General features: G+C 56.4%; 7 protein-coding genes across 7 annotated transcripts; 3 read left to right on the forward strand and 4 right to left on the reverse strand.

The window, feature by feature from the left end:
* Window positions 1-324: 324 nt before the first annotated feature.
* On the forward strand, window positions 325-1253 carry C8Q71DRAFT_112216 (uncharacterized protein). The gene is made up of 3 exons (XM_047916334.1): window positions 325-515; window positions 574-770; window positions 827-1253. The coding sequence occupies exons 2-3, from the start codon at window positions 618-620 to the stop codon at window positions 1085-1087; spliced, it is 414 nt and encodes a 137-aa protein (XP_047777725.1). The 5' UTR covers window positions 325-515; window positions 574-617; the 3' UTR covers window positions 1088-1253.
* A 581-nt stretch (window positions 1254-1834) lies between these two features.
* Window positions 1835-2527, reverse strand: C8Q71DRAFT_724628 (uncharacterized protein; the record flags this gene model as incomplete). Its single annotated transcript, XM_047921643.1, has 2 exons — window positions 1835-2058; window positions 2119-2527. 2 exons carry the CDS (start codon window positions 2525-2527, stop codon window positions 1835-1837), a joined length of 633 nt encoding a protein of 210 aa, XP_047777726.1.
* A 121-nt stretch (window positions 2528-2648) lies between these two features.
* C8Q71DRAFT_765049 (uncharacterized protein) lies at window positions 2649-3942 on the reverse strand. Its single transcript, XM_047924104.1, has 3 exons — window positions 3780-3942; window positions 3319-3722; window positions 2649-3260 (listed from the first exon to the last, which is right to left on the reverse strand). The coding sequence occupies exons 1-3, from the start codon at window positions 3811-3813 to the stop codon at window positions 2955-2957; spliced, it is 744 nt and encodes a 247-aa protein (XP_047777727.1). The 5' UTR covers window positions 3814-3942; the 3' UTR covers window positions 2649-2954.
* A 322-nt stretch (window positions 3943-4264) lies between these two features.
* On the forward strand, window positions 4265-6063 carry C8Q71DRAFT_765052 (uncharacterized protein). The gene is made up of 7 exons (XM_047924105.1): window positions 4265-4589; window positions 4646-4855; window positions 4911-4994; window positions 5052-5176; window positions 5228-5384; window positions 5529-5710; window positions 5761-6063. The coding sequence occupies exons 1-7, from the start codon at window positions 4320-4322 to the stop codon at window positions 5927-5929; spliced, it is 1197 nt and encodes a 398-aa protein (XP_047777728.1). The 5' UTR covers window positions 4265-4319; the 3' UTR covers window positions 5930-6063.
* C8Q71DRAFT_823101 (NAD(P)-binding protein) lies at window positions 5985-8008 on the reverse strand (the record flags this gene model as incomplete). Its single annotated transcript, XM_047926233.1, has 3 exons — window positions 7558-8008; window positions 6211-7500; window positions 5985-6032 (listed from the first exon to the last, which is right to left on the reverse strand). Exons 1-3 carry the CDS (start codon window positions 7789-7791, stop codon window positions 5985-5987), a joined length of 1572 nt encoding a protein of 523 aa, XP_047777729.1. The 5' UTR covers window positions 7792-8008.
* C8Q71DRAFT_765057 (CTP synthase) lies at window positions 8009-10561 on the reverse strand. Its single transcript, XM_047924106.1, has 11 exons — window positions 10468-10561; window positions 10308-10415; window positions 10118-10254; window positions 9931-10065; window positions 9684-9878; window positions 9369-9628; window positions 9187-9319; window positions 9052-9140; window positions 8844-9001; window positions 8470-8772; window positions 8009-8416 (listed from the first exon to the last, which is right to left on the reverse strand). The coding sequence occupies exons 1-11, from the start codon at window positions 10526-10528 to the stop codon at window positions 8169-8171; spliced, it is 1827 nt and encodes a 608-aa protein (XP_047777730.1). The 5' UTR covers window positions 10529-10561; the 3' UTR covers window positions 8009-8168.
* Window positions 10562-11054: 493 nt separating this feature from the next.
* C8Q71DRAFT_710022 (uncharacterized protein) lies at window positions 11055-11953 on the forward strand (the record flags this gene model as incomplete). The annotated part of the gene is made up of 3 exons (XM_047920716.1): window positions 11055-11088; window positions 11157-11597; window positions 11667-11953. 3 exons carry the CDS (start codon window positions 11055-11057, stop codon window positions 11951-11953), a joined length of 762 nt encoding a protein of 253 aa, XP_047777731.1.
* Between the last annotated feature and the right edge of the window lie 206 nt (window positions 11954-12159).

Below are 12159 nucleotides of genomic sequence, written 5' to 3' on the forward strand. Positions count from 1 at the left end.
GCGATTATCCAGCAATCATAGGTACCGCCCAACGGTGATGTTCGAGTTGACCGACCTCAGGCCACCACCTACAACGATTCGGGCCGTTACGTGGTACGCCATTTGGAGGGATGGATTAGCATACGAGCTTACTGGCCGCATAGCCCGGCAACGCGCACCGTGCGTCTGGATGTCGCTCTCTGTCGCCACATTCGCCTTCGGCGCTTCGTGCCCGCTAGGCCCGCTCATTGCACGCCGCATTCCGCGATTTGCCACCTCCGCACTCGCTAGGGAGAAGTTGACTGTCAGAGACCACATTTGCGAACCTCTTGTTATCAGCCTTGGCCTCGGGGCGACTGCTTACTGGACGATACGTCAAAAGTAAGCTGAAGCAGCAGAGAGGACAGATGAAGCCTTTCGTACCATCAAGCAAGCCCATCAGCTCGTAATAAATGCTCATAGCTTTCCACGCTTGCGGGCACTAGTATCGTCTGCGCTCTCATTACCGCGCACATGGGAAGGCCCAGCTCCAGAAGGTATGCTGTACCGTACGACACTCATTCTGCCGTGTTCACTCAATAACACGTCCGGCAGGCGTCGCAGAGGAACCTGCCATCAGCATTCTGCAGAAGATCGCCATGCGCGCGGCAACTGTGTGGACATCGTCAACAGTCATGTATATGATGCGTACGGGCGTGGGGGAGGATCTGCGTCATCGGCATGTTTCACAGCGCGATATCGATTTAACGACCCTGTATCTTGGAGGGGCAGAACGTACTGAGAAACACTTCGTACGTGGCCTTACTGCCCAAAATTCACAGGTGTGAGCTTACCGCTACCGTGATAGCGCATTTGGCAAATCAACGGCGCTGCTTGGGCCGCAAGCTTTGTCTGGCTCCTATTCATAAAACGTCCGAGTCCACGGCTTCACAGGTTTGAGATGGGGGCTTCTATAACTTTTGTCACTCTCTCCACTCTCTTTGTGTTTCAGCAATGCGGAATCCTCTTGCATATTCGGGACAGACATGTTGTCGCCGCGGTGCTGAGAGAGAGGCTTCCGGGGGTTCTGGAAGATGAAGTTTGGAAGCCTGAGCCGAATGAAGAATAGGATCGAAGAACGAGTCCCCGGGCAGGATGCGGCCCATACTATGTCGTCGATTTGTCTGTTCCGGTTACTGTCCGGATTGTATGATCGCATACCCCCACTTACCCACCAATACTGTAGAGCCATGACCGACAACGTAATATCGTACCACGCTGATGGATCACACGACGATAAAGCTGATATGAAGCAACACTACCGAGGGCAACCTACTCTGGAACACCGCAAACGAAGCACAAGAAATGTCTGACATGCTGATCACTGTATGATGCACTCCCAACGGGACTTCATGAGTTGGTTTCCCATGTCCTCAGGCAGGGTAAGCATTCGCTAAGTGGGGAGCTTTGTTATATTCGTGTAGGGATACAGTCGCATAAGGTCCTGAGCAGAACTACTGATAACGATACAAACAATATAGGAGAACAGCCGGTCTCTGGAAAGTCGTCGGATTCATCTGCTCGTTATTGAAGTCAGATGGGCCATGATAGGCGAGAACGTTCAAGTTGTAGTGACGGGAGAGGAATGAAGGTAATCCCGAGCGGCACATCTACATGGGTAGTGCTTGCCAGAGCGGCGGGCTTGATGCGGAAAGGCAAGGGAAGGGGCTTGTCGTCGTCGAACAGCGGGCCTTCCACCAGGAATCCGCGGGTCTCGTCAACATCGTCGTGGCAGAAGTCGGGACTGGACTCAGAGGTCGGGAGCGGCGCGCTGCGCTCGCGAACCTCGATTATCGCCGAAAGGGCCCGTGCGTCCTCACGTCCTCATAAGAAAAACGGCGGCGAGCACGACGGCGAGCACGACAAGGGCGAGAGCGAAGATTGCGATGAGGCAGCGCCTTGCCCACTTAATCTCCGTGCGTCGCATGCTCTCGATGAGCTCCTGGCGCTCCGCGTCTGTCTTGGAGAGCTCCCAATCCTGTGGGGCGCGAAGAGGAGAGATGAGAACGAGGGCGCCGGCGATCCAGAACAGCGGGAAGACTAGTGAGCGGAGAGTAAGTAAAGGGTGGTGAGAGCGAGAAAGCATGCAGGAGCACTCACGGAAGCCAAACTTGAAGAGATACATGGCAAGCGTAGGGTGCTCCACGTAGCGCGTGTATGCGGGAGGCTCCGAAGAGTAAGAGTACGGCGGCGGCGCGTCCGAGCCCGAGTCGTCGTGGTGCACGGGCAAGGACATCGTGTCGTGGCGGCTGTCCTGAGTGCCGCGGGGCGAACGGCGAGAGGACGACGCGCCGAAGAAGTCATCAACTGCGTTTGTGCCCTCCTCTGCGTTAGAGGGGCGGGTACGAGGGGCGTGAAGGCGCGCTGCAGGAGGAGTGGGGAGCTGTACGTTGAAGTGCTCGTGCGTGCCGGAGATCGTCTGTGCTTCGAGGTCGCGCTCCTGGGCGCTGCTCCATGTGAAGACGGAGGGGATGATAGAAGTGGTAGAGGTCGAGGCCTGGGAAGACATTGTAGGCAGCGTGTGAATATGTTGTACGACGAGAGTACTGAGGATGCGGAGGCCCGGGGCTTCGAAGGCTGGAGCGATGATGGGGACCTTGCAGTGATCATGGTGGGCTTTATATACAGATGGCGCGCGAAGAAGCGAAGGTTGGGAAACCAATCCGTTGCTATCGACAAGGCAAAGTTGACCAATCAAAACGTGCGCCCTCGATAGCAGGCGTGGACCCACAAACGCCCACATCCCAAAGGTTGCCCAATACGGAAGGTGACAACAGTGGGCGGCCGTGGGTAAGCCAAATTGGACCACGAGTCGGCATCACGAGACCCACGCTCCCAATGCACTTCTCAGAGTCATCGAGAAGGATACACGAGGCGAAGCACGCTATAGGGGTTTCCCCATTCGCTACGACCATGAATACAATCGAAACGTCATTTTACAGTGTGGCCTTCATTAGCTCCCTCATCTCCGCATTACGGAACAGGTTTTTCTCAGGCCATCGTCCCTCTGCAAGCTCGACAACAAATTTGCCTAGCTCTTCTGTAGGGGTATATATGGACGGTATGAGGTTCTTCGCCAGCGGAGTCATGACGATGTCGACTGCGCGGTGCCAGGCCGGACGTTGGTTCTTCCGGTCCTCTGGGTACTCGTTCGGTGGGAAGAAGTATGCTGGGCGGAACATGCGCGCTTCCATACCTGGCGTAGTACTGCAGAGTTTGGTGAGGTCTTTCTCGGCGCGGCCCTACAGAAAAAGATAGTCACTTAGAAGAGGCCGAGAAAAGGACGCGCGGAAAACGCACCTTGACCCTCGCCCACATCTGTAAACTCGTCTCGGTGGGATCTGAATGCTCCCCGCTGATGAAGACAAATCTGAACGGTTCGCCTTCGCCCCTATTCTCCCCCACGCCGGCATCCTTCAGTGCAGTCGCCGCGTTCAGCAGGTACCCGTAGGTCATCTCTGTGTAGTCCGTCTCATTCATGCCCGCAACACTCCTCCCCAGCGCCCATACACACGCATCGTTCTGTGCGAGTTGCTTGGCGAGGTCGGTAGGGTAAGACAAGAAGTCATTGTGGATGATGGTGGTGGTCTTGGTGGAGGCGTTGGGCGGGAGGACCGCCCATGAGGGGATCGGTCGACGGGAGAGAACCGTTATATGGGTAATGGCGGGGTCAACTACAGCTGCACGGTAGGCCGCAAGACCAGCTACACGGATCCCAGTGCTTAGACATTTGCGCTATGCAGTTGAGAAGAGAAACGTACCGACACCTGTGACACCGGTCAAGAGAAGCTTCATATGGACTAATGTGTGGGGAAGACGATACGACTCGGCAGATGCTGCAGATCATGCTTGCTGGTGTACAAACCTTTATATCATCTAGATGTCGTCCGTGCCGCTAGGTTGCGTATCCCGGCCGGGTCGTGGCAGGGACTGCCTCACATACGCGTCAGCCCCGGGCGGTCGGACCCACCAGAGGCCCGCTGCCATAAGATACTTCGCGAGGCATTGGTTGGCCACATCGTGAGTCGCATTTCCAGTAAAGCTTCATGCTATGAATGAAATGACATCCCAGGAAGTCCGTTGAAAAAGAAAGCCGTGAGCCACGGTTGTTGGCGGCCTGTGCCAGGGAGATGATGCCGCTCGGCGATGTTACCCTGTCAAATATGTAGGGTAATGAATTACTTATTTACGGAACCATAAGTAATCTGTATTGAAACCTGTAAGTATACTTACCGTGAGACCCATCCCTCGCCACACTGTGGCACACTCGTCGACCACGACACTCACCTTTGACTTCGATCATGTCCTCGAAACGCAAGTGGGATCAGGCTGCTCCGGAAGAGGACAATACCCCGACGAAGGCCATCAAACAGGAAGATGGCAAGACTGCGTCTGAGGCTGCAGCTGCAGCGGCCGCCATCGCTGCGAAAATCGCCGCGCAGTTTGCTGGGTCGGGTGGCAGTGGATTGCCAGGCGGAAAGGATCCGCACGATGGAGATTACATTCGCGACATCGATATCAACGACCAGCGCAACAGATATCTGTTGACGAAAGGCTCGACGCAGACACAGGTGGGTACAGCCTGGGAGAAGCTGCCGTTGGCCCTCTCACGACGTCTTGTTGTCAGATCCATGAGGACACGGGTGCTTCGGTCAGCACGAAGGGTGTATGGTACCCTGACCGTACCAAGGCTACAGAGAAGGACCCTCCACTGTACCTCCATATCTCTGCGACGTCACCGGAGATGCTGCAGAACGCTATCGACAAAGTCAATGAACTCATCGCCATGGACATGGGCTCGCTAGTAGAAGACAAGAAGGATCGTATGAGGGAACGTGTGAGTGCATACGCAGCTAACGCAATTCAACGGACGGTTGTTCACGTCCCTGTAGCGCAAATGGCCGGAAGAGAAGATTCCCGTCGGTATCGATAGTATTCGGAACTTCAACGTCAGGGCAAAGGTAGTCGGGCCTCAGGTGAGTATCACTCCGAGATGCCTCGCGAGTATGTCGTGATAGCCCTTCCTATCACAGGGTATGTTCGTGAAGTACATTCAACAGGAAACGAATACTCGCGTGCAAATCAAGGGCATTGGCTCCGGATTCGTCGATCAGGAAACCGGACATGAGCACGACGAGCCGATGTATATTCACGTAACGTGCGTCTTGTCCATCTCAACACACTTCTTCGGCTTGCTCATTCCGCGCAGTGGCCCTGATGAAGGGCAGGTACAGCGGGCAAAGGTCCTTACCGAAGACTTGTTAGAAGTCGTCCGTCAGGAGCACGCTAAGGTCAAGACCGTCGTGCAGCAACAGCAAATGGAGCTCCACCAAGCCCAACTGCAGTACGCCGCCTACAGCTATGGAGTATGTATACTCTGCTCATTCGCCCCCCTCTCTGCCTGTGTGCGATCTTCCAGGCGCGACGACCCTCGTTTTACTGATCTGATCTCCACTTGTATCCGGGCATGTATCCTTCCTGTGTGGATTGCTAACGTGGTAACGCTCTAGGGATATGCCCCTCCGCAACCAGGTGCCGCGCCTCCGCCCCCGCCCCCGGGCGAGCAACCGCCTCCTCCCCCCGGTGCGCCACCTGAAGGAAGCGCACCTGCATCTATGGGCCAGGACAGCTCCGCAGCTGCTGCAGCGGCGGCTCCGAGTGCCGGTGATATGGACGCATACAAAGCATACTGGTACGTCTAGCGACTCCGCCGTCCGACGAAGGACTGACGAACGCGCGCAGGGCCGCGTATGGATACGACGTCAACTCGCCCGAGTTTATTTCATGGCAGCAGCAGCAATATGCACAGTACTACGCGCAGCAAGGGTACGCCGGGCCTGCGGGTAGCCCACCGGCTCCGGGCAGCCAGCCTCCAGGTGACGGCGCACCGCCGCCACCGCCTCCTGCCTGATGAGCGACGTGCGAGGTACTGTATAGGTTTGGTTCATGGTATCTTGCGCTTTGATCTAGCCATTTCTGCTGGTTCTTACGATATTGTCGTAATTCCCTTGTGTCTGGTATGAATGTATAATTGGGTGCTGCACACAACGGGAAGTCCCGGTATATATCCTACAAGATGGATACATGAGCCAGTAAGTAGTACATGATGTCGATATGAGCCCAGCAAGGATCTATCTGTATTGCTTCTGGTCGAGCCTACGTCAACACCCTCTGTGGGTCTACTCCAACCACATTTGCCACCTTCTCGATGACCTCCTCTACACCCTTCTCAGCCCTTGCGAGGCCGAAGCCGTGCCCTTCTTCCTTATGGCCCGCGATCACACGCTCCCATCCTTCGCCATCCCCCCTCTGGTGCTCCAACACGACCTTGCAGACACCCTCCAGCGTCGTGATGCCCCCGTTGTAGCCTAGTCCACCTTTCTCCGGCGATGAGCGTGCCCGCGAGTCATCGAATATGAGGTGGATAACGGTTAAGGCGAACATTGAGGGCTGCAGGAAGGTGATATCGCCGCCGAGCCGCGGCATGAGCTTCGTGAGCACCGCGAGTGGCGACTGCGCGAGGAAATGGCGCAAGAGGTCGTATCCCTCAACCAGCTGCGCAATGCCAAGCATAGTCGTGCACGACAGCTTCGGGAACACGCACACACCATTGGACAACTGCGTTAAGGCATCGTATACGTCGCCGTACGTCGCAGGCGGCCCGGCATCCGCGACGCAGAATGCCTGGCCGCCGACGTCTGGGCTCTTCCCACCATTCTGGATCTCTATGAGTCGCGCCTCGTAGCAGAGGTGCGCGAGGGAGCAGTTCTCGACGTAGATGAAGGACTGGAGGATGTTCGGGATCCATGTGGGATTCGTCTTCTTCACTAGATACACTCCGACCAGCAAGTCGCCGCCGGGGCCGTAGATCCCGTTCCCCGGGCGTATGCAGCCGGTGCGCAGCACGCTCTTGCCCGAGGGCGACTTATCCGCTGCACGGACGACACGCTCCGCGTTGCATTTCGAGACGGCGTAGTTGGAGAAGAAGTCCTCGTGCCGCTTGGGGATGATCGCATCGTCGTCGTTGACCAGCTGCGTGAAGTACTTCGGCTCCTTCTCCCACGGCCAGAGGAAGAACCGGTTACTGTGCACGGAGATGGAGCCAGACGAGGTGTACACGAAGGTGGAGGCACCGGCGCGTCGTGTCGCGTCCAGCACGTTCTGCGTCCCGCGCAGGTTGACCTTCTCGGAGAGGTGAAGCAGGTCGGGGTGCCGCTCGAAGAAACGGATGGTGGCTGCGGTATGAAACACGGTGATCTCTGGCTCTGGCTCACCGGGAACGGCGAGCGGCCATGGTTTGTCGAACGCAGCTTGCACCGCCTTCGCGTCGGACACATCGACTTGGATGAACTCGACCTCTGTCGCAGCGCCCTCTAGCAGGTCCTTACGAATGGGCCGGCGGATGTCGAGGACGCGTATGCGTCGGGGGTCCTCCCCGCGTGCCAGTAGATGTAGGACCATCCATCCTCCCAGAAAGCCTGCCTATCACGCATCTGCGTAAGATCGTGAGGCCAAGAAACGCAGTAACCTATCACTCACCCCGCCTGTGATGATATATCGTCTTCCGGTCTTGGGCGGGAGCTTCGCGCTCAGCAGAGATGTAGGGGAGGCAGCCAGCTCGTCCACCGTGCGTCGGACATCCTCCGGCGCCCACCGCTTTGGGGAGAACGCGGCCGCCTCTGGGGCGACGCGGCCTAGCTTTGCGTCGTTGAGACGAATGTAGAGGACGAGCAGAAGTAGGCAACCGACGACGAGCCAGACCGTGGCGACCATAGCTGAAAGAGGTGTCGGAGAGAGAGTGGCCGTCGGCCGCTGGCTATCTTCTAAAGCCAGACTAACCACATCATATCATTGCGGCTGTCTTGTCAGATATTGCCTGTCATAGCTTGGAGGTTCGCGCGCAAGACGGCTGATGGGAGCAAGATGGACGGTGGGAAGAGGACGTTGGAGAACGATGTATCTCGCAATATGTAATGAGCGCGTAGCCGGTGTGTAGTGGACTGGTGGAATTGGCATTAGATATATGGCTAGCGAACCTATACATGCGTGTAGTATTTGACATTGCGATGAGTATCATGCGTTCTAACATTCGACATATTGTAGGAGTACCACACGATCTACACGATTCAGACAACCCACTCAGACCAACATCATGACTCCTGCCGCAGAACCTTCTCCACACCAGGGGGAGGCGAGTCATTTCTGCGGAGCTCGTCCTCGCTGACCATCGAGCCTTCGGGGTGCGGCGGGCGGAAGTTCTTGAACTGGTACTCCATCTGCTCATCCAGGACGCTCTGTCCGGACGAAGCGGCGACAAAGCCGAGGAAGGGCGGCGAGGGGTTCAGGGGACGCGTGCAGAACTCCGGGTGTGCCTGGAAGCCGACGAAGTACGGGTGATCTACTCGAAGGCCGTTGTCAGCGCAAGTACGGCAGATGGAACACAACGCTCACCCTTGAGCTCGAGGACCTGCATCCGCTCGCCCTTTTCGTCCCGACCAATGAACGACATCCCGCTCTCCGTGAGCTTCTCGATATATGCAGGATTGACCTCGTAGCGGTGGCGGTGGCGTTCCCAAAGCTTGCCTGCGCCGGCGTATAGCTTACGAACTTTCGACCACGCCTCGCTGCCGTCCTGGAACACCGTTGGCCTGAGCCCAAGACGCATCGTGCCGCCCATATGTGTCCGCGAGATCTCAGGCATGAAGATGATGATCGAGTGCTTGGCCTCGGGTTCGAACTCGCCGGAAGTCGCACCTGCGCACAGTCAGAATAATGAAGATGCCAGGGATGAAGATGTCAGGACCGCGCGGTCGGTGAGGTCTAACCTTCAAGGCCACAGACGTTCCGCGCCCACTCAACAACGGCCAGCTGGAAGCCAAAGCAGATACCAAGGAAAGGGATTTTCTGCTCGCGCGCCCACTTGATGGCGAGCATCATGCCCTCCGTGCCACGCAGGCCAAACCCACCTGGGACGAGGATGCCCCTGTCAGAGTGTCAGTGCCTTGTGGGAGCAGCATCCGGCGAGACACTCACCCTGCAGAGACGACGGCCCGCCATGCGTCGTGGTACCTCGCAGGGTTTGTAACCTGCGTCTCGGGTTCGAGATCGGACGAGTCAACCCACTGTCAAGAAGTCAGCTAACGTTTCAAGCGAACGCGTCTTCTGAACCTTAAGGATGAGACGGCGGTTGCACCTGAAGGCAGAGTGCTCGAGCGATTTTGTCACCGACATGTACGAGTCGTGCATATCAGTGTACTTGCCGACCAGAACGATCGTGACGTCGTCAATAACTCGTTCTTGGCTGTAGGACGTCCAGTGGTCATCGCTCAGATATTACAGTGGGTACGCACCGTTTTGTGAGCTCTCTCCATCGGCGCTCCAAATCCGTGCCCCTATCCTTCATCTCCTGCGTGAGCGCGAGTGCACCCAGGTTCAAACGCTTGCGGAGGTAGTCCACAATGCCTTGTGATTGGAGGAGTAGCGGGACGTGGTAGACGGAAGAAACATCGTGGACGCCGATGACCTGTTCTGGTGCGACGTGACAGAACATTGAGATCTTGGCTTTCGTAGCAGGTTCAAGGGGTTTTTGTACGATGAGGCGGCAGGCAATCTAAAGCATCCGCCCTCATCAGCATCAAACAGTAGCATGATGAAATATGCGCTACCAAGTCAGGCAGAAGACCCAAGCCTCGGAGTGCGTGCACCGTGGTTTGTGTCGGTTTTGTCTTCTGCTCGCCATGCATATCTGGGACCAGGGAGACGTGGATGAGAGCAAAATTCTCATAACCGACCCGGAACTGGAACTGTCGCATCGCTTCTACGAAGGGCGCGGACTCAATGTCGCCGACCGTTCCCCCGAGCTAGACAATTGCATCTTCAATCAGTGCATTGTAGCGAGCATAACGGTCGTACCTCCACAATGCAGACATCCGGCTCTTCACCGGTGTCATCCACGGGGATCTTCGAAACGCGCTCTATCCAATCTTGGATGGCATTCGTGATATGGGGGACGATCTGGACGGTCTTTCCGAGGTAGTCTCCCCGCCGCTGATGTCATGCACTCAATAATCGCGACATAGACGCGGGGTAGACGACGGACCTCCTTCTCAATGACCTCGCGGTATATTTTGCCGGTAGTGATGTTGTTGTCGCGCGACAGCGTCACATTCAGATACCGCTCGTAGTTGCCGAGGTCAAGGTCGACCTCGCCGCCATCGTTCAGGACGTAGACCTCGCCTAACGCGTCTCTCAGAAGGACATCACACGTTCTCAGGCAGAGGCGACCTCACCATGCTCCTGGGGCCGCATGGTGCCTGCATCTATGTTCATGTATGGGTCAATCTTGATCGCGGTGACCTTCAGGCCGGTCGTCTTGAGGAGCAGGCCTGTCGAGGAGGCTACAACGAGTGCTTGAACATGACCTGACACAGGCGACGCGCTGGAGCGTACCAATCACGCCCTTCCCGATGCCGCTCACCACACCGCCAGATACGATGATGTACTTGGTCATTTTTTGCTCGTCGTCGCCGTGCAGAAGGAGAAGTCTGCAGTAGAAATTTGCTGGGCGAGGGCGCGCTTTACCCCTACCCGCACGTGACCTAAACGCGCCTGTCACATCGTGAGTCACCGTCCTGTTACGCGTCTGTCACAGTGTCAGTGTCACCGCGGCAGCGCTGCATGGCAGCAGCCCAGTGGCAGCCTCCCTGGTCCGTCCACTGACAGTGGCGGTGGCTACACACAACGGCTTTCTTTCTCAACGGACTTCACGAACTGTCAGTTTCATTCATACATGAAGCTGTACTGGAAATGCGACTCACAACGCCAACCAATGCCCCGCGAAGTATTGTATGGCAGCGGGCCTCTGGTGGGACTGCCGGGGGCTGATGCGTATGAGAGGCAGGCCCCACGATCCGCCCTGGATACGCAACCTAGCGGCACGGACGATATCTAGATAATATAAAGGTTTGTACACTGGCAGGCCTGATCTGCAGCATCTGCCGAGTCGTATCTTCTTCCCCATGCGTTGGCCTACATATATGACGCTTCTCTTGACCGGGGTCACAGGTGTCGGTACGTATTCTCTTTTCAACTGCATATCGCAAACGTCTAAGCACTGGGTGGCAGTGGGTGCCGTGTAGCTGGTCTCGCGACTTACCGTGCAGCTGTAGTCGACCCCGCCATTACCCATGTAACGGTTCTCCCCCGTCGACCGATCCCCTCATGGGCGATCCTCTCGCCTAACACCTCCACCAACACCACCACCATCATCCACAACGACTTCTTGCCTTACCCTCCCGACCTCGCCAAGCAACTCGCGCAAAACAATGAGTGTGTATGGGCGCTGGGGAGGAGTGTTGCGGGCATGAATGAGACGGACTACACGGAGATGACGTACGGGTACCTGCTGAATGTGGCGACTGCACTAAACGATGCCGGCGTGGGGGAGAATAGGGGCGAAGGCGAACCGTGCAAGTTCGTCTCATCAGCGCGGAGCATGCGAATCCCACCGGGACGAGTTCGTAGATGTGGGCAAGAGTCAAGGTATGTTCTTCCGCGCTTTCTTTCTCGGTCTATCCTAAGTGAATAATTTCTTTTGTTATAGGGCCGCGCCGAGGAAGACCTCACCTAACTCTGCATCACTACACCAGGCATGAAAGCACGTGTAGTCCGCTCAACATACTTCTCCCCGCCGAAGGAGTACCCTGAGGACCGGAAGAACCAGCGTCCAGCCTGGTTCCGCGCAATCGACATCGTCATGACGCCGCTGTTGAAGAATCTCATACCGTCCATATATACGCCCACGGAAGAGCTAGGCAAGTTACTGTCAAGCCTACGAAGGGACGATGACCTGAGAAAGACCTGTTCGGAAGGACCTGATGGAAGACGCGTAAACGTAACATTTCGCACTGTATGCGCGTATGGTCATAGTGGGTAGATCATCCGGTCATCTCTAATGTAACGGTATTTTGACTCGTTCGTCCTTGTCGGTGAGATCAAAGTCTCACTACATTGGGAGCGTGGGTCCCGCAGCAGTGCCGACTCGTTTAGGTTCAGCCCACGGGTTGATGACATTGATAGTCCAATACATATTTATCGGGTCTAAAGTGCTATTCTGTCGTGTCCTGACAGATCATCCCTCTC

The sequence above is a fragment of the Rhodofomes roseus genome, assembly GCF_022264815.1.
Source record: "Rhodofomes roseus strain CIRM-BRFM 1785 chromosome Unknown C8Q71scaffold_13, whole genome shotgun sequence".
NCBI lineage: Eukaryota > Fungi > Basidiomycota > Agaricomycetes > Polyporales > Fomitopsidaceae > Rhodofomes > Rhodofomes roseus.